At 39.5% G+C, this 20,933-nt stretch overlaps 2 protein-coding genes across 2 annotated transcripts; both read left to right on the forward strand.

Annotated features, from left to right (window-relative positions):
• Positions 1 to 157: 157 nt before the first annotated feature.
• LOC136433727 (lysophospholipase-like protein 1) lies at positions 158 to 4,573 on the forward strand. The gene is made up of 5 exons (XM_066426185.1): positions 158 to 288; positions 1,297 to 1,396; positions 2,725 to 2,894; positions 3,592 to 3,707; positions 3,879 to 4,573. Exons 1-5 carry the CDS (start codon positions 195 to 197, stop codon positions 4,095 to 4,097), a joined length of 699 nt encoding a protein of 232 aa, XP_066282282.1. The 5' UTR covers positions 158 to 194; the 3' UTR covers positions 4,098 to 4,573.
• On the forward strand, positions 4,573 to 20,907 carry LOC136433726 (CAAX prenyl protease 2-like). Its single transcript, XM_066426184.1, has 9 exons — positions 4,573 to 6,092; positions 9,799 to 9,904; positions 11,299 to 11,379; positions 11,999 to 12,065; positions 16,546 to 16,604; positions 17,290 to 17,398; positions 17,767 to 17,838; positions 18,375 to 18,437; positions 19,121 to 20,907. Exons 1-9 carry the CDS (start codon positions 5,980 to 5,982, stop codon positions 19,321 to 19,323), a joined length of 873 nt encoding a protein of 290 aa, XP_066282281.1. The 5' UTR covers positions 4,573 to 5,979; the 3' UTR covers positions 19,324 to 20,907.
• Positions 20,908 to 20,933: the final 26 nt, after the last annotated feature.

Consider the following 20,933-nt stretch of genomic DNA (forward strand, 5'->3'; position numbering starts at 1 on the left):
TTCCAATTAAAAGCCATATATTGAAATAACACAATATATACAAACTTATACAGTATCTGATTCAAGGCACTATTTTGTAAATTGTTATGATTTTAGACAGTAAATAATTATAAACTGCCATCATCGCCAGCTCGTGTTGTTGCTATCATTGTCCCGAAATATATGTTACCGCGTTGCATCACGGGATCTCAAAGATGGCGGCCGCCATGAAAGTTTCGAACTTGCAGAAAAACATTGTGTGTCAAACTGGCAAACACACTGCTTCTGTTATCTTTTTACACGGCTCAGGTGAGTGATATGAAGCTGGAGCCTTCGTAGACTTCTTTTGTGTGCACTGAGACTTTCCTGATAACGTTACTCAACTCCAAAAAGTGAAAGTGAAAGTGTTCTTCTGTACAGGACAACCCTCCCACTTTACAATTTTCCTTTAATTAAATCTTGAATAATCATCATGGTTTTATTTTCGACGTGACCTCACTACCAAGACTTCATTACACCGCCGATATGTCTCTCTGTTATGACTACTGTACTACAGAATTGTTTCAACCCGTTGCGAAAACCTCCTTTGCCCTCCTAGTCCTACCAGGAAATGAAACCACTGCAAAAGTTAAATTATGAATTTACCGGTACAGTATTTGATAGACTTCCCCTTCCCTATACTAAAGTATGCGATTGCCTTAATTTTTGCAAGCATGGTCAAATCGGCCTCAGCATTGGACGCCCAGTATTGAAGCTGAGCACTTTTATATTGCAGAAGCTGACTTTGTTCCACTTCCAGTGCTGAAGCTCTCTTGGGACTGGAAGCATTTTATTGTGCAAAATTTATGATCATCTGATCCACCCTTATATGACATCATTTATCTTGTAACTGGTTCTTTACTATGAGTGGTATACTGGAATTAACTGTTATCCCCGTTAGTAAGTAATGTATCACTGTTTCGTTTCCCTGTGGTGCAGTGCACATGGTTTGCGCACTCTGCCTCTCGCCACATCTGGTTCAAATTCCGTGGAGCCAGGAGCCTGAGTTCACGACTGGAAAATTGCTTCGTCCTATCAGATGGGGATATAAAGCCGGCGGCCCCGTGTATGAGGGAGCTTTAGGGCGTCAAACCTCTGCACTTAAAAGGACCCAACACACTTATCGAAAAGAGTAGGGGTGACCCAATGTGCTTATTCAAAAAACATGTGAGTCATAGAGAGGCTGCATTGCACTACTAGCCAAGGGAAAAGCGTCATGCTTCGTCCTCAGTCTGAGGTTCGACCCCTTTACCTTTACCTTTTATCACTGTTTCACAGGTGACACTGGAGAGGGCGTGTACTCCTGGATAAAAGATCTGATGGGGAATGGTTTGGTGTTTCCTCACATCAGAATGGTGTTCCCTACTGCTCCACCAAGGTGGGATTATATTCTTTTCTTCTCTGTCACTCTATTACCACAATCACAATGGATAGGTACCATTCAAGTACCTACTAGTACCATATGCATAAACTGTAACAAAGGGAACAGGCATAAGGCAGTAGATATCATTCTTTTCTGAAACAACTTTGGATTTTGTTTTTATGTACAAAAGTGCTGAGGTTATATATTGTGTAAAGATAAATTGCAATATGATATGACATTAAATGCAGTATATCATATATGATGCCTGCTTATATACAATTGCATGTTACTGTTCAGTTGTAAATAGATCTGCATTGTAAAAGTTTGCATATACCAAAAAGATAGCATATACATGCAGCACTATAGGTATATGATGATATTCACCTGATATGACTGATATGTCATACTTGCTGCTGACAAGTCTTTATCTATTACTTTGAATGCATTTAAGTTTGCATGTTTTTTATTTCGCGCAAGACGAAAATGGAGTGTTCCCGGTGGTTTTAAGTTCGCGGCAACACTATAGTTACAAACTGCTACAGTATTGGATGAAAATGTTTGCGGTGGTTTTAAGTTCGCGGTTAAAACGGTCGCTGCGAAAACCGCGAACATAAAATCACCGCGAACATTTCTGCATTTACAGTATAGCCGCATTTTATATTATATTCAACTCTACAATTGCTTATAAGGTGCTCTACAATCTGGTGGCATATGGGTACAGTGTAGGTCTTATAGACACAATCACTCTTGTTGACAACTACATGTCTACTGGGAGCCTTACTTCCTGAGGGATGGTGGTAGTAGAAAGATTATCAATCAGTATGAAACATCCTCATAGGGCATGTTTGATCCCCAAAAAGCATTGTCGATAACCAATTTATCAAAGTAGATTTCTCCCAGGGATAGTCATGGTTTTATGTGTTTTGCCATCTGTTCCAAAGTACTGAAGATATGACTCTATACTTTGCTGCAGGCATGTTATGTTTCCTGGAGAAATATTTTGTGTTTCATCAATCATGAAAAAAAATTGTGTATTGATCTGACGGAAGAAGCATCTTTTCAACACGACGATTTATGCATTGTCAATGTCAGCTTGCTATGATCAAAATATACCACCAGCCAAAAACCGTGCATCTATTTGTGTTATGAATCGATTAATGATATTGACAGTAATTTACATGGAGTATTCATCATCATTATTCATCCTCTTTATAGAAGTAGAGCATTATTCACTTTATAGGGATGGAGGCATCATGGAGCATTGACAAAGTTCACTCTGAATTTCCAGTACAATTACTGTAATGTATACAGGGTATTCAAGACCACTATTTCCCCTCTAACAGGCCCTACACTCCAATGATGGGCCAGAGGACGACAGTGTGGTTCGACAGACACAGGATCTCCCCAGATGTTCCTGACCACATGGAGTCTGTGGACACCATGTGTGAACACCTCAACAGGCTGATAGAAGAAGAGGTCAACACTGGTATCCCAAAGGAAAGAATAGTTTTAGGTACAGAAAATAGTTGGTGTTCTTTTGAAATGCCAACTGATCACATTGCGTGATAGTAACTGTATCCAGTCACATTGATATTCCTCCACAGAATTTTCTTGTATGTATCTCTTGTAGGGTTGCAAACATCATAATAATAGTAGTTTCTTATGATATCTATAGAAGAAGATGAAATACCACCCCTTTAGAACAAACAAAGCTAAGTTACAGGGCATGGTTGACATGTTGATATAATATTTTAATCATAAATGGTTACCATGTCAATAGACTTAAGAATGATCATATGATAGTAATATTATTAGTATGTACAAGTATGTCCTCTCCTGCCACATAATGTGATCAGTTTATATAATAATTTAATCATAAATGGTTACCATGTCAATAGACTTAAGAATGATCATATGATAGTAATATTATTAGTATGTACAAGAATGTCCTCTCCTGCCTGAGCCTTGCATCAAGGAAGATCTGGAAGCTCTGACCCCCAGAGGAGGGGCGTGTGCGGAGTACTGGAGCAGGAGAGTGTAGCAGACTGAAGTGGTGACCAGAGAAGTATGCACATGTATCTATGAATGGTTTATTCCAGGGTGAGGCCCATAAAGGTACAGGATAGAACTGCAGGCGGTAGTTGCAAATTGTGGAATAAGTACTAGAGACAATGTATGTTAGATGAGATCATGTTGTTTAATCCTCGTAGGTGGCTTCTCCATGGGCGGTGCCATGGCCATGCAGGTTGCCTACAGACATCACCCTTCTATAGCAGGAGTGGCTGCTCTATCAGCTTTCCTCAACAATGACTCAGTAGTATATAAGGTACCACCAACTTCATATTAAGTTAGCATACACATACAAAGATGAAGTAATGTTTGATTAATTAAATCCATTTTCTGATTTACCCGTGTAAATGATAGGTACATGCACTAGATACCCCACCTAGCAGATGACATCTAAAGTGCACTTTTTTTTTGCCTGTGGTTTTTGCAGGCAGTAAAAGAAGCTGGCGGTTCCTTACCAGAGCTGTTTTTGTGCCAGGGAGGAAAAGACCCCCTCGTGATACCGGAGTGGGTAAAGCAGACCCATCGCATGATGGACAGCTTGGGAGTGCCGTGCCAGTTTCACTTCTTCCCAAAAATGTACCATGAAATGTGTGTGCAAGAACTGGAACTGTTAAGGACATGGATCCTGAAGAAGCTACCTTTATGATACAGGCAACCCTGGCCTCAGCAACCTCTCAAGTGGTTGCTGAGGAGGAGGGGTTGCTCTAGACAAATGGGTTGGTCAGCCCAAAAAATAACCTTTACATCTGCATGATATACACATTAGTTCCCAGGAAATATATCTACAGGAGATGCCCATAGTATTTAGTAATGGAATAAGATATGAATGCCCCCTGGGGACTGAAAAAATTGTTGCTGGTTAAGTAAGACTGGATGTGGTTGGCTACACCAGGTGGTTGGCCTGGCAGGTTTAAGGGAGCACACCCCAGTTTATTTGTGGACTCAATTGGAGGCTGTGCACCCTCAAGTCTAGGGACTGTCTCTTCCAGGGAAGTATTCCAAAGTAAATCAACTGTGTATGTGATGAAAGCCTATCCCTTCCGCTACAGGACCAGCTGAGTTTTTTTTCATCAACCTCTCTAATTTTGGTAAATCAGGGGACAAAAACATAATTTTCACATTTTGGCATTTTCGCGTAGGATAAAACTCGTGGAAAAAAAATTCTGGGTAGAAACGACTGGTGTTGTCAGATAGAGAAAAACCTAGCGTACAATCAAGCCAATTATAAAGAAAATTCTAGTACTTGAATTTCTTTAATCATCCATGGCGCGAAGCATGTCAACATGATCGCAACAAAGGTCAATCTCAGGCCAAGGGACATTTCACCATCAACGCGGATGGATACCCAGAAATACGGATCGGATCGAAATGCAATTTTCACCAAAAACACACCAAGTCATATGCTTTTCAGCCATGCTAGTATCTAACGTTGCGGAAGAACTGGGGTGTGCAACGTTAACTGTACATGAAATTATGGAAGCTTGACACATTTGATGTAAAGGTGTGTGATATGAAAGGTCTCCTTGAGAATACTGCACCAAGTGTTCATTTTAGAGTAGGGGCGATCGGGTAGAATATTTATGTAATATGGAAATACAAATGTACAGTAAATGTGTAATATTATTATATCATCCTGCAATAAGAATCTGCAATAAGACAATGAATGACATCTAGCCACTGTTGATTAGTTTTATTTGTTGATCAAAATTGACCACACATGTGGATGAAGTAAGAGAACGTCTTCACCGTCTCTCACCCTGGCAGGGCATACAATAAATGCAGGTTTAACACAAATTTAGCCTGAATTCAATCAACCCTCCTGTGACTGCTCGTCGCCCTGTAGCCGCCGCGAGGGGAGAGAAACCCCCGGACAGCTGGAGTTTGCGTTATACAGACTAACACAAATTGTACTGTCATGGTATACTGTACTTAATATAAAGATGATTGTGTCTTAATTTTTTGGAAAATCAAACTGGTAAAACCAAAAATATTAACCTCCTCGGTAAAACAGTTCAATTTTAGAATGGAAAAAAAATGTACTAATTTTAGACTCCACCTCCCAGTTGTTTTTTCACTTTGGCTGTTACCGGATCATGACGTGAGTGTATTATCATCATCTTTCTTGTGGAACCTTAAATATCCCATGATAACATGATGTCTGGTTTCTTCCATGTTTAATGGACTAGAAATTACATTCAGCAGTGGCATCATTTCTGCCAACTTATTTTGCCGATAGTATTAACCTAAGTAAGACAATAGCTAATGTTACTTGTCAATGTGCTCCATAAGTGACACTTGGTTCAGTTCCACTATCATGTTGACAGAGAATCAACATCCTTTGATTATGATATATCATCCAGTACTGTACAATGTGGATATCATGATGGGCTAAATATTGTGACATGTGCAATGCTGTCATATACATGTATCACAAATTTATGGTGACAAGTTCAAAGTGACACCCCTCTGTACGGAGTGGACTGTTCCCCAGGTGACCCGTGTGGCCTTGTGGGTACAATTTACGAAAGATGGCGGCTGTGGAGTTTTCGCACGTGAGTTGTACAGGTGCTGTCTGCTCCTGTTTCCTCCTGGCCGTGGCCTACGTCGGCAGCCTGTACGCCTGGAAGAGCGACCTGCCAAGGTAAGGAAAGCGCAGGACAAAATACGTGATCCCGAGGCTGTTCATTGTCCAAATATTGAATGAGTTCGATCAACGGTCATCATCAAAGACGTGAAGTCGAACGCCGCAGGCCGGCCGTCGTCTGCCGGTGCTTGGATCTTGTGATTGCCGGTGCGTGAGCCGAGACGGCGCTTGGCACGGAAATCTTGTTGAAACCCAGACATGGCGTGTACAGAGGAGAATCAGAAGCCTATTAATACAGTACCTGGCCAATATGATTTTGAAGTTCTTGCAGCTCGCGCAGGCAATTTTTTGAGAGGCAAAATTTCCTTACGCAGATCCTTATAATTTCAGATTTTGTCATTTTAGCAGGTTGATCCCTAATTATTATTTAAGTAAGTCTCGATGAATCTACTGAACAGGTTCTCAGTTGTTGTTTTTTTGTATGTACAATATAGTAGTTAAGGCCTATTTTGAAATTATGTTTCGCCAACGAAACATATTGTTTTTGTCAGGTTTCTTCTTCTCCTGTCAAATCTTCAAATCGCTTCTTGTCGGTCGTCCGTCGACCAAATTAGCTGAAATTTGGTATGCAGGTAGAGTACGTGTATACCCCCAGACCCTTTTAAAATTTTTGTGAAAAAAGTTTTTAAAATGATGTTATGGAGGTTTTTTGGTCATTTTCAGACAAAAGTCGCACATTATGGCCTCCAGTGTCGTGGTGTTGAAACCTGAGGACCTGAAATTTGGTTTAGTTGTGCATTGGATATTTACCCAAAGGACCCCATTATTTTTTTTGGCATACACTACTTCAAAATGATTTATTTTGCAATTTTTTGATGCAATTTTTGGTTATTTTCTGTCGGGGCCAGCAAGAACTAGGTCATACTGTAACATAAGACTTCCCATGTCTGGGACTTAAAACCAAGCAGATGTCAGGGGGTACCTCCACTAAGGGTATTACAGAAAGTTATATGTACCTTATGTTACATGGTACCGATGTTATATTTGAGATGTAGGTACCTATAGGAAAGGTGACTACACCTGACAATTACTTATGCTAATGAGGACCTAATTCGCATAATGTATGCATAAAGTTGTATGTCCCTTACCGTTAATGCTGCTGATGTCATCTTTGAGATGTAGGTACCTTTAGGAAAGGCGAACACACCTGGCCATAAATTATGGTAATGAGGACCTAATTTGCATAATTGATGCATGAAGTTGTCTGTCCCTTACCGTAACAGCTGCGGATGTCATCTTTGAGATGTAGGTACCTTTAGCAAAGGTGATCACCCCTGGCCATGAATTATGCTAATGAGGACCTCATTTGCATAATTCTTGCATTAACTTGTATTTCCCTTACCGTGGCAGCTGCGGATGTCATCCTTAAGATGTAGGTACCATTAGGAAAGGTGAATGCACCTGGCCAAAAATTATGCTAATGAGGACCTCACTTGCATAATTTATGCATCATGTTGTATTCCCCTTACTGTAAAAGCTACGGTTGTCATCTTGAACATGTAGGAAAGGTGAAAGCACCTGGACATAACTTATGGTCATGAGGACCTCATTTGCATAAATTATGCAGAAACTTGGATTTGCCCAGGAGTTATTTTGGGACAGCCCACTTCTTGCATGAGGAGTATGGGCGAAACATCCTGAATTTGCTCTTAAAGCAAATGACGGCCAGTCTAGTTGGTCGATATTTCTTTGATCAAGTACTAGTATATATATTTACTGACAACAAAAGGGTGTGTGAAGGCAGCTGGCTATATAATTAGTTAGATTTATTCATGTAATTAACCGTTACATGATTAAAAATTTTTGCAAACTAGTGCAATAATGATAGGACACCTGAAGAGAATTCCAAGATGTTTTGGCCCCTGGCCAATCAGCAGCTCCAATCAGGACAATTCGGCACCAGGTCCAGGATAGTCCGACGCCTAGCTCTAACCCTACCCCTGACCTAACACAATCCCAGTTCTAACCTTATCCCTAACTATAACCCGAGTCCTATGCCAGGTGCCAAACTGTCTTGATTTCGTATAGCCTGGGTGCCATCCTATTTCTACCGGGCTCCGACACTCGCTGCTGTAGGAGCCCCGGTAGAAATAGGATGGCACCCAGGCTAGATTTTGTAGGGGTCATCGTCAAATTGTCATGGTGCCGAAACATCCTGATAAAAAGGCTGATACCCCAAAGAGTGAGGAATATGCCAGCAAATATGTGATGGTATCTTAGCAACCATGAACAACAACTGGAGAATTTTTTTTAAAGTAAAATCAAATCTTTGTGTTTATCTAAATAGTTGATAAGTCACAGACCTTCATAAGTTATCTCCAAGCAGATGTTAGCTCCTGCATGTCGCATTTTCTTGGTCTCCAGCGGTACTCTGGAATATGTATGAGTATGACCTCAAAAGTAAGTGCCAAATTCTGGCATACCACAAGAGAGGCAATGTTTTTCAGTCTTTTATTTTGTATGAGGTATGCAAAATGGAAGAATGAAAAAAAGGCAGATCTAACATCTGCTTGGAAATCACACGACGAAGAGCAGAACAGATGGGAACGATAATAACCAGCGACCAGTAATTTGTTCCCAGACCTAATGCTCCACCAAACCATTTCTGGTAATGACTTCGGCAGTCGTAAACATGGTCCAGTGATATTGGTCATGTTACAGGACTGTCTGATAGCTTTTCTTCAGTTACCTAAGATTATCTATATGCACAAATGTAAAAGTCACCTCTCATCTTATTTTCTGTAAACTAGTTTTACATTTGACTGAATGATTCGAAGGTAAAAATGTTTTGAGTACACATATGCAAGAAGCAGTGCAGACAGCTGGTTGCCTTTTCATTGCATTCATCAGCAGTAATGCTTCCCCATTCAATAACCATCAGCCAGTATTTCATAACGTCTGCCCAATATCTGTCGGCCTTTTTGCTCCACTGCATCGAAAAGGAGTTTATATTGGATCCTTTGGTCCTCTTCTGGAGTGGCACAAAAGAAGCAGCTCTAGATCTGATCAATGCTCTTGGTCTTGTGTCCACATGGTTTCATGTAAATGTATGGGAATTACATTGTAGTCCATGGGAATTACATTGTAGTCCATCCCACTCATTCAGCAATATTATTGGTGTGACAGTGTGACTGTGAGGTAGAATGCAAGGCTCATTGATGAAAGCGTTGTTATGAATGGTTCAATGTATTGCTGTTGTCCTGAATATAAAGATATAGACTTTTTGGCAATGGCAAAATAGCTATCTTTGTCAGTTTGTGGTTTGTGTATTATATAGATCTTTGAATGTATTTTTAGTAGTGAATGGCTAAGATATGTAGCATATTATACATATTTATGTCATACCCGGGTCGTTTTAAATGGGTGTTCTTGATCGGTAGCGTACGGTATAGGACAAGCTTCTACTGGTACTTCTATATCACAGGCTTCAATAGAATAATCCAACCACTCTTAAAACATTTGAATTCCATATTCTGACCTTGGAATTGAATTTTGTTTGAGGATACCAAATTTCTCCTATCTGGTGCATATCGCATTGAAATATGTGTTTTCTCAATCTCAGGTGGATATGACATAAAAAGAATACAACACAGTGTATTCCGCATCACTCATGGTGCCTTTGGTAATACTGAATACACCTTGTCATATTCTCTATGTACACTGAAGACAGTAACATGCAGACATTGCATTGTTTTCTCACCAGGGACCACCCTGCAACAGTCAAGAGGAGGTTTGTTGGAGTGCTGTTGGTCACGCTGTTAGCACCGCTTTATCTGTGGCTGATTAGCAACGACTCTGCAGACCCTCAGGTAAGTGACATAGAATAGCAGGTACTAATCAGTATTAGCTATATAGGCATACTTGAACAGTGTTTTTAATCATTATGGTTTCCACTGAAAAGTGGCCTGCATGCCGATTTGTCATGAATTAACAAATGTCCAAACTGCACTTTGAAAGAAGACCTAGTGACATAATTATCCAGGGGCAATTAATTTCAAGGCTTGTACATCTGTACATGAGGTATAGCTGTGGGCTGCAAGCTAGTTTTGACGAAGTGTAGCAAGAAAAAAAAACTGAATGGCAAAACTAATTATACTCTACGCTTTGAGATGTAACAAACATGGTAAAATGTCAGAAAATATACATGCTTTTTTTAATTTTATCACATTACTGCATGCATGGAGCTACTGTAGCATATTAATGATTCAATGTATCAGGGTCAGCAATGATTGGAGAATATTCCAATTACACCGCCATGATATAGTGCCATCATCTGGTGCCTGGTGGAAACAGGCGGTAGACTGCACAAATTATGTCATGTATTATCAGCACTTGTGGGTCGGCTGGTGTCACAGTGTAATGTGATCAACCCGGGATCATTAAAAATTGATTGCCAATCATCTCTGTCATCAAAAACTTGCAATATCATTTGTATGATATGGCTTTTGCGACACTCCTCATATGACCTAATCATCAGTGATATCGTCAAACATTCTATCAGTCAGGTTAAACCTTTAGGTCTTTTTCTTTAACTTAAGTTAAGTATCAGATTGTTTAACTTTTCTTCTGCAATCTTGAAAATCTTTCTGCAAATTGCAGACTGCAGGTGTTTGTTTTGAACACTGAGTATCAATATATATATATATATATATCCCTCAGTTTCAACCCTTTGGCAAATAAATTCTGTCACCTGTGAATTGTTTTTCATAGTACAGATAACCATTCATTAGCTTTTATTAATAACACATAGATATTGACTTGCATTGAAACAAGAAATGTAACACCGCTCATTATTCTCCTCTGGTGAAACGCAGCTGTGTTACAGACACCTTACTAAATACCATATACATACATGATATTACATATCTGAAATGTGTCCAGGTAAGTTGAACCCATTGCCTTTAACATTCACTGAAGTGGGTGTTAGTTTCAAATGTCAAGAATGCCGTGCTATTCCTTATCATGATACTTGTTATGCAGTCAGGCTTCTTACACAGTCAGACCCATGACCAAGCCAGTTGTATAACATACATAAGAGAACTAAGAGTTTCACAACCCCATACCTTTGCCAACAATTGATTACTATGTGAATGATGCCCAAGGCTTTTTGATACGCATACACATAGTACATACATGTACATGTGTAATTGACATGTAATGATCTTTACCCAAGTCACATACATTTGTACATCTTGTCTTCCAGGGACCTCACCTTCTGCAGTGGCTGGGCTTGCAAACACAGGGCTTTCTCTTAGCCTCTACTTTACCTTTACTCCTCACAATGGTAAGATATTTTTGTCTCAATTACATTCTGCAGTTATAATGGAATTTAGGGCTCATTTCTGTGCTGATATCCTAGAAAACAAGACGTTATAGTTTCACACAGCCACATCATCAGCAAAAGTTATGGTTCATTAATTATAATCATATCAATTAATACTGTAATGTGCACCGTGTTAAATGAATGGTGTTATGAAGTGCTGTAATGAAACAGAATACATTCTGGTTGTATATGATAGCTATAAAGTTACTCTTCCGTGTTGTAGAAATAATGAAGAGTAATCAGACAATTTTGACATAATTGAACTTCAGCTGGGTCCTTGGTTGTTATGGCTTGATATGTTTAAAAGCACTTGAAATACGCAATTCACATGTGGTCCATCCATACCATACTACATTTTTACTTCTTTGTATCAATGTTGTTGCAAGTACTCTAGTGTTATTGTAGGTGTAGATACGTGTGTTAAGAGGTTTAGTAATGTGATGTGCTTGTTATAATTACGACTTCAGAGATTAGTGAAGTATGTATCATGTACTGCCACTAATGGAGATCTTTCATATAAACATTATACGATGTATGTATAGTAAGTATATGTAAAACATGCTTTTTTTTTAATTTGTAGTTGCTGTTCCTTGGGCCCATTGCAATGTGCCTGACTGATGGCAGCTGCTACTCCCCTATCACAAGAGGTAAGTTTGGTGTGAAATTTATTTTATATGACTAGTGGTCGACAGATAAGCCTTACATTTAAAAACAGCAACAATGGTAAACAGATTAGAAAACATTTTATTAAGAGTTTTAACAACATAGGCTACAGGACAACAGGTGGACGTTAAGAACAACACAATGGACACGAGAGACTGGAAGAGACCAAGAGGGCGGCCCAAAATAAGATGGAGTGACAATCTATCCAAACACCTGGGCCCTACATGGCCAAGAACCGCTCCACAGAGGAAAGCCTGGAGTCTGACAAGGGATGGGTTATTCCAAAGGAGTGATAATACCCTGGAATGATGATGAGACAGACAAACTTCTGTTACAGTACAACTAGCAATCAAGTTTTCATTTCAATGTCAGTTAGCTATCTTTTGAATGGGAAGTGGTCTTGTGTGGATGGATCGATGGATGGATTGATGTATGAATTGATGGATCAATCAATTAATGGATTGATTAATCAATGGATGGATCCATTGAATAGAACCTGTAATCAGGGTGCGAAATACTTTTTGAGCCAGGTTGCCCATGTTGCAACCTAGGGCAAAGGCTAGGTTGCACATCCAAATTTCAGGTTGCTCCAGCAACATTCACCGATTTCTTCAAATCAAGCTCGTATGTAGCGTATAATACTACTAATATTTCAAAATATAGATTAGATAGTATTGTGTTCCCATTGACCTAACAACATCTAGTTTAGGCGAGGGCAGTGTATTTCGTCTTTTTCAGCTCAGATTCCACGATCTATGAAGGGTTTGGATGGTTTAAAACGAAAAAGTGTTGATTTCTTTATTTCAATTGAAGATTTACCGAATTTTATGAGAGTGACACAGTGTTTTTGTGAGCTTCCAGCCTGAGGGCTCCGATTGAGATCTTTGGCTCAAAATATAAGGTTGCACACTGCGCTACCTGGGTTTGGAATTAACTTGCACCAACCGAAATCTTGTTGCACTGTGCAACGTGCAACCAGGTATTTCGCACCCTGTGTAATGTGCAAATTGTACACATATTTGCCATCAAATTCCAACTCACAATCACTGTAAAAGACAAACAGGCATCTGCATGGTTGTAATGATGTCCTTACTCCTCCCACTTACAAATGTTTGTCATCTTGGGCTAGTTGGGGTCAGGAAAAATTGGTGCAAATGCAGACTGAGGTTGTTACGCACATTAACCCAGCTTGTGCCTGATGGTGAACAGTGTCGTGCATGAATCCCCTGCGAGCTGTTAAAAGCACTGCTGCCTCCCCAACTGGAGAGAGAGCATGCATTTATACCCCACGGCAATGTCAAGAGAATGACTAATTTTCAAAGCCAAGGGACTACTAAGATGGTAGCCTATGCCATAAATGATAAGTGGGTCCTCTCTGGTATGCTTCATGCTTGTTGGCAGGTAAATTTGTTGCTGGGAAATTTGTAGGTAAATTTGTTACAGTATATACTAATTGCATGATGGCACGAGCTCACAGTGTTACGAATGCTGGTAATAATGCCAAGTGAACATCTTTCTTGATATGGTGGGGCATAAGTCAAACTGAAAACCCCTTAAAGCACTCTGCAGTGTGTACTGTAAGGAGAAATGTTGGAGGTGGTTTTATGTTCGATGTTTGTGCAGTGACCTCCTCACCGAGAATTTAAATCCACCAGGAACATATTTGGTCTGACTCCTGCAAGCCTAACCCCCTTGTTTCAACTGCAAACTTAAAACTACTGCGAACACTCCATTTTCTCCTTCCTGTGAAATTCAATCCCCGCAAACATTTCACCTTTCCCAGTGTGTTGAATTTGTAGTTTCCTTGGAAATGTTTGGATTCGAAGAGCACTTATAGTTCACAGCGCACAAGCCATCATGGATGGAAATGTAAGAGCTGTGACCACCAGTTTGAACCCAGCACAAATAGTGCAATTACTTCCCATTTCTTCCCTTAAAATGAAAGTCATTTCTCCAGGTATTAAATCTCACTTTGACAACAAAGGAGAGCAACATAGCGAAATGTCAAATGTCCCAACCACCTGCATTGCATTTGGTGTGAGTGGTTTTCAAAGCAGAGAAGTCTCATGACATGATGTCATTAGCCAAATCAATAAAAGAATTCATTAAAAGATCTGAAAAACAGCTGCTTTCTAAGAACTGCCCTAGAAATGAAGATAATTGGTTGGAATGAAAAAAATGATGTAAAAACAGCTGCTCCCGAAAATGGCTTTAGAGTAGAAATGATAGTAAAGGGTGGAAATGAAAAAGTAATTTGTGGGAAAATCTCCAGAATCATTGAAGGTAGCATGATTGGCAGCTGTCTCTAATGACTATTTGTTCCCAAGATGGGAAATAAGTGGAATGATCATGAGAATGGATGGTCTCTCTGTCTGAAAATTCATCAATATGAATTTTTTAAAAATGTTATTTTTTTGATGAGAGGATTTTTATTCTTTGAACTGGAATTGATTTTATGAATTATTATTGTTTTACATGTATTACAATTATTACATGATATTTGGCTATGGCCATAAATTTATAACAGTACATGTACATGGAAATGTAACCACAGAAGCATAATGTTCGTTTTGTTTTACTTAACCGAAGTCCTCCCTCATGAAATTACAGTAGTTTGACCTTCCAGACCTGTGCTGCTGCCTGCCTGTGTGCAACATGAAGTTATTTGGCACTCTTCACTGTGATTTTTTGTGAACAAATCACAGCTAGGCAAAACTATTTTCTGTGGCCTTAATTTGGTGCATATTACTGTTAAATGTGATTGTCCAATGTACTGTACAGATTGATTGAGATGGGGTGAAATTGCAATGTCACCATGGCAAACGAACAACTGGTACTTTCTTCCTTAATTGCATTTTTCTTCGGGCGTAGCAAATAGAAATGGTTAGTATGAAGCTGTTTTATGAACTACATTTACTTGGTTGCCCAGCAAATACATGTAGCTAAGCACAAAATGAAATAGAGACGATCAGAGATCTCACAAGAGGCACAAAATGACATATGGTTGTCAGATAGCCTTTACCTCACATTTTAGCGGTGAAATCTTACTGCTATTTCAATTCAAAAGAGAAAAATCTCTCTCCATGGATTTCCCTAACAGATTAGAAGGTTTTGTTGCCTGGTTACATGTTTGACGTCATTATGTTTTTCCCTCAGGATTTGGCTAGATCACAGTAATTTCTTAAGTCATACATAAGACGAGTTCAAAATTGAGTCTGTTGGGTTGGGGGAAAGGAGATCAGTCTGTAACCTATTTATGATTCATTTTTGCTCGTTGCATGGCTTTGAAAAAGCTTTTAGTACCTCTGCTTTGTTTTGTCTACCGCACTTTGCGTAGATTGTCCCACTTGGCTTATTTGCTGGGCGGCAATATCCTTCAAGCTAATGATATTTTGCAACTGAGTGTTCAGAAATGCATGCATCGGCCATGGCTTTCATTAAAAACATTTTGATTTCAAATAATCATATTGATAGATAGAAATAAAGATTAGGTGAATTACTGTAGTCAGGGTAATCATTTCAGTCTCAAGTGTTAATTGTAGGAATTGCTTTCACAGTAAATGCCATATCCTTATGTTGTTTATGCAGATAAATATTCACATTAAAGATCTCTAGCATGTGATTTAATTTTCTTTCTTGCATTTTCAGAGAAATATGAAAATTACATGTAGTAGGAGGCAAAGAAAAGTTGTTGTAATAACTTGTCTACAGCGGTTGGTTGAAAGACTGTACTAAGAGTCTCCTATCAAAGATGTTGTATTTTGCTTGATAACTATTCTTAGGGAACATGCCACACTAAGTAGGGCAGTGTGCTATGAATGCAGTGCTCGTCATCCAACAAAATCCCCACCCTTAGCTTTGACAAGGTGATAGAAAGTCAAAGAGACAGATGATCTGTATCGTGAAAGCTCCTGGTGTTACAAAATCAACCCCCAAAGGTATGAAATCACCCTGAAGGATTCACCAGTAAGACCTAGCGTGTTACTGCCACCAGGATAATGGACCTCCAAGGCACTAAAGCGTGGCAGGCTCACATTAGGGGGGTGTCCCTGCCTTAATGGCTCATATCTTGGGCTTTACACCTGTGCTGCCTATACACAGTCAAAAAGATCATAAAGTTGTGGCCAAACCTGTACAAGGGACCACCTCTACATAAGGATCACCAGCACCAATATGATCATTTTTTTGGTGGTCCCTTAAATGATTTTTCCCATTGACAAGCGTTAAGAGTCCTGTCTACTAGTATAGTGCCCACCTATCCACATAAACCAAATCTTATTGATCCCCTGATTGGTCTTCATGGGCAGCTTTGACTGTATGCCTGTTTTACAGGTGTTCTTTTCCTCAGACTTGTATAAATTGAGTCAAAGTTGACTAATGTTGAGCGGCAAATGTTTGCTGTTCTGTTCAAAACATTTAAAAGGGCGCTTTTTTAAATCTTGTGCTTCTTCTTGTTTCCTACAGGAATGATGTACATAAAGTACCGCTACAGGGACGTGCTGTGGTTGAGAAACTTCATCGTGGTTTGTGCGGTTGTATTTTTATGTGTTTTGTACTGTTGTGCAATGCATGCACTCATAACATAACCTAACTTAACCTTAAGCACACTGAAGTAGCCGTTTGGCACCCCATTCTCTATTGGTTACAGAGTTAGGCAGCAGGGAGAAGGTTAAGGGTGGGCAGCCTAGAGGCTGGAAAAATTCACATACAGTAGCTCATCAGTGCAGAAGAAATATTTGTCTATACATTCAACTGATTTCCACACGTGTTTAGAATTTTCGTCGTGCTGGAAGACCAGTAACCAGAAGCTTTCATTCAGTGTGTAATACTAATCTGTCACTTACTATTTAATTTGACAAACTTTATTTAATAACACAGTATGTTGATATCCTTTCGCTGGTTTGTGACACCACAAGGGGGGATTTTTCTTCAGAAATTTGGAAATGAAATAAATAAATCATGTCCAGTCTTAGCACATCTGTCAAATGGACAATGCACAAAACCAATACCATATCCCCCCCAATCTCCAAGCAGATGGGATGCTGAATTGGGATAATCTCTAAGCATATGTAGAAGGGCGTTTCTCAATCTCCCAGCCCACTGCTCAACAGAGCTGGCAGATTGAGAAACGTTATGATTTTGCCTTTCTACATCAACTTAGAGATTATCCCAATTCACTATCCCTGACCTGCTATGCTCCTGTTTCAGGCCCCCTTCACAGAGGAGTTTGTGTTCCGTGCCTGCATGCTGCCCCTGCTCATACCCTGTCTGGGCCCCGGGCTGGCCGTGGTCGTCTGTCCTCTCTTCTTCGGTGTTGGTAAGGATATTTCCTGGACATTTTCAAGTGTTAGACGGCACATTGTTCCTCATGGTCTCAGTTCTTAGTGTTTTGGTTTTTTAAAATGTCTTTATCCGAGGTGATTGTTTATTAATGATTTCATAAGATATTATTTCTGTGTCCATTATTAGAGACATTGGAGATAATGTTAATGTCTACCTGATGTGATAATCAATGATTCTCATAAGATATTGTTTATTGTCCTTCTGCACCTGAATGAATACACTCAGGTTATACTTCTACAAAAATGTTATGGCTTTGTTTAATACCTTCAAGGTAGTGGAGTTGTCCCCTCAATTCTGGACACTCTCACATGCTGACATGTATTATTTCTCTGCCCCTATCAGCACACATTCACCATGTGTTTGAGAGGTTGAAAACTGGAGACCAGAGTGTCAAGGTTATATGGATGCTTACAAGTAAGTTGTTGACCTCCTTTGCCCATCCTTATCTATATGACGTTGTCTATTTTTATAAGATACATTTTTAGTAAATGACACTGTAGCTGTTGTTTACCATAGCATTTTATAGTATAAGTAGAAAAGGATTATCCCTTTTTTACAATAGTTGACAAATGTCAGTCTATAAATTCACATGGATCTGTTATTATCAGCTGTCACACAATAATGTAGTATTTGTGTTTTAGGCCATACTGATTTCATGATATGGATGACATCCTCTAGGCACCCCAAAACTAATGCGAGTGTGTAAAAAAAAAAGTAGGCAAAAAAAAAGTTGCCTTCATTATGAAATCTAAGTCATCAGGAAGGTTCAACAAATGACTGAACTCATAGAACAATGTGTGCACGGATGCCATCCATAGAATTAAGTCAGTGTGGCTATATCTGCAGTTGCAGTACTGATTTCTACTATGCATGTTTTGTGTAAACCTTGGGTTGCTATAGGTAAGTTAAGTCACCTGCGTGTAACACATTTTGCCCCTCTGTGTCCACAGTGTTCCAGTTCTCCTACACAACAGTGTTCGGGGCATATACAGCCTTTCTGTTTGTCAGAACAGGTGGGTGGTCTCATACGTGGGGGGATCATACCTCTTACTCTCCACCTTTAAAGTTAGGTGGAAATGGTGCCGATAATCTAACATAGTTTAAAGGTCTGCGTCATTGCTGGATTTATTCATAACAACAGGAACAAGGGGCTTTCCTCTGTAAGGATGTTATTACAAATGGAGTATTTCAATCAATAATTGTCCTTGATGTTGTTTGATCTTGTTATGTTATGGGGAGGAAATGAAAAATTGCTTTAGCTGTGGTTCATAGCAGAAAATGTTCTAGTTTTATGTTGTGATTTTAGGTATATTGTTGAAATTTTCTCTCATTTGTATGTTATCTAGCTTGATCTTTGTGCCACTTTGATTTTTATGACCAGCATCCATCGGTGACGATATTTTCAGTGTGGCCAGTGTTCCCATTGTATTGTCCTCACATCAGATAGCTGTTTCTATATAGCTGGTATGACCGCCCTTCGTTGTAACACACCAGCTTTGTTGGCACACGGCGCAATAACAGCAGTTTACTGATTATATTACACTGAACGACCTGTCAGCCCAAACCTTTGCACATCTATCTGCAAGTGTTGTTTAATTACTTTAAAGTTACCTAGTGAGGATGCCCCTACGGCATGTACTTAGCGTGTTATCTAACAAGTGAACTCACATTGACAAGCTTACTTTTCTTTCTCCAGGACACTTGATTGGTCCCTACTTCTGCCATGCCTTCTGCAACGAGATGGGGTTTCCTAACTTCGGGGACGTTTTTACAGGGAGCAAACTCAGGGCGGTCCTCCTCTCTGTGCTATACGTGGCAGGACTGGTGCTGTTCCTCGTATTCCTGTGGCCTGCTACACAAGCCTCCCTCTACAGCAACAGTACCTACAAGTGGACATAACACAAGCCCATCTCTACTGTGTAAACTGATATCATAGCAGACAATCTAGCCTGTAGTATGAGAGGTGCCATTTCAACGTGACAGGTTATTTAGTGACATTAGTTGCTGGAACTGATTTTTCTGACCTATCAGCCATTTAAATTTCTTTTTACTTCACTTTTGTTATACTAAGAAGACAATGTACAAAGGTAACTTGTAACTTAAGAAAACTGGTGGCATGGCGTATTGCAATGTTAATTTCAGAAAGAGCTATGTAACATGAGAAATAACTAGTTGAGGTTGTCTTATCAGTATATCGTGGACCTAGATGGTCTTAGATATCAGACAGCTTACCGTACTGTATTTGATTATCAGTCTTGTAACACTTTGATGCTTAAAAGGAAGGTAAGCATTCCTTTCTTCATTTCTTTCACTTCAACTCTTTTGCATGGGCCTTTATAAGCTCTGAGGGATGATTTGGTAACTTTGTACAATCGAGAAAAAAAGGACTGTATATTTTCACTAAGGACATACAGCAGATTATTACAGTTGTAAATTGTACAGAAGAGAGAATAACAAGAGAGAACTATAGTTTGTAATTGATAGTAAAGTATGTTATAGATAGCTGTGAATATGTACAGCATATATGTGAGGCATATACATGTATAGTGTTATGTATTGTGGTACTGTATGGCTTTAAGTAGCCTTTGTTACACAATTTCTCGCTGCCAAGGACTAATTGACCCTTTCCCCAAGACAGGAGGCTGGTAACATATCACATTTGATATTTATTATCTTTCAGGTACAAGCATTTATACACCAGCTAGCCTGCATTGTAGATTGGCTCAACCTTTGTTCCAAATGTCAGTTTACCACCACAACTATTTCTTTGATTTGATCTTGGTTTAAAAAAAGTCAAGTTAAAACCCTCTGTGGTGGCCTCTATGGCAGTGCGCATCTTAGACTCGAAGCCCTTGGGCCACACAGCTTCGTGCAGATGACTACAGCAGGGGGCTATTAGTGGTTTGTGCTTAACTCCCATACTCTTTCCCTAATGATGAGTGCTAAGCATAGAAAACAGTATACCATTTTGTTTTCAAGTCTTTAGTATGACTCGGCCGGGGATCAAACTCATGACCTACCCAATTCCAGGTGAACACTCTACTCCAAGGCCATTGTACCAGTGATCTTAGATAGCAATGTGTAAAATACAGTAGAATCAAGGCATCTGCTCTTTGATGCTGTATACCCTTGTAGCCTATCCTTAGCTCAGGAATCAGTGTATAGCTATTTTAGAAAACTGAGGAGTAGGTAGAAGTTGACATGTAGAGAAATGTAGCATTTTTGCCAAACTTCCTCACATTTCAGCACCTGTACAAGCAACTTTTTTGGTTGTACAGTGTATAGGTGCGAAGCAGGGTAAGACATTGGTTACATGTATAAGATAGACATACTACAGAAGGCTTTAGATAGTATTGACAGAGTTTTTGCACTTTTCATGTTGAATTAGAAAAAGTACTGCACGTCACTTGGTCTCTGACAGATGTTGGCCTATAGTGTACAAGAATCACTACTGAACAATAAACCATTAATTGTTGCACCATACCCATTTGGCCCCTGTCATGTTACAA

The sequence above is a fragment of the Branchiostoma lanceolatum genome, chromosome 4 (genome assembly GCF_035083965.1).
Source record: "Branchiostoma lanceolatum isolate klBraLanc5 chromosome 4, klBraLanc5.hap2, whole genome shotgun sequence".
Taxonomy (NCBI): Eukaryota; Metazoa; Chordata; class Leptocardii; order Amphioxiformes; family Branchiostomatidae; genus Branchiostoma; species Branchiostoma lanceolatum.

Coding starts and splice junctions, on each gene's coding strand:
- LOC136433727 (XM_066426185.1), top strand. CDS start 195: ATGGCGGCCGCCATGAAAGTTTCGAACTTGCAGAAAAACATTGTGTGT. Junction 2,895..3,591: donor AAAGGAAAGAATAGTTTTAG/GTACAGAAAATA, acceptor TAATCCTCGTAG/GTGGCTTCTCCATGGGCGGT. Junction 3,708..3,878: donor ATGACTCAGTAGTATATAAG/GTACCACCAACT, acceptor TGGTTTTTGCAG/GCAGTAAAAGAAGCTGGCGG.
- LOC136433726 (XM_066426184.1), top strand. CDS start 5,980: ATGGCGGCTGTGGAGTTTTCGCACGTGAGTTGTACAGGTGCTGTCTGC. Junction 6,093..9,798: donor TGGAAGAGCGACCTGCCAAG/GTAAGGAAAGCG, acceptor TTTTCTCACCAG/GGACCACCCTGCAACAGTCA. Junction 16,605..17,289: donor GGTTGAGAAACTTCATCGTG/GTTTGTGCGGTT, acceptor CTCCTGTTTCAG/GCCCCCTTCACAGAGGAGTT.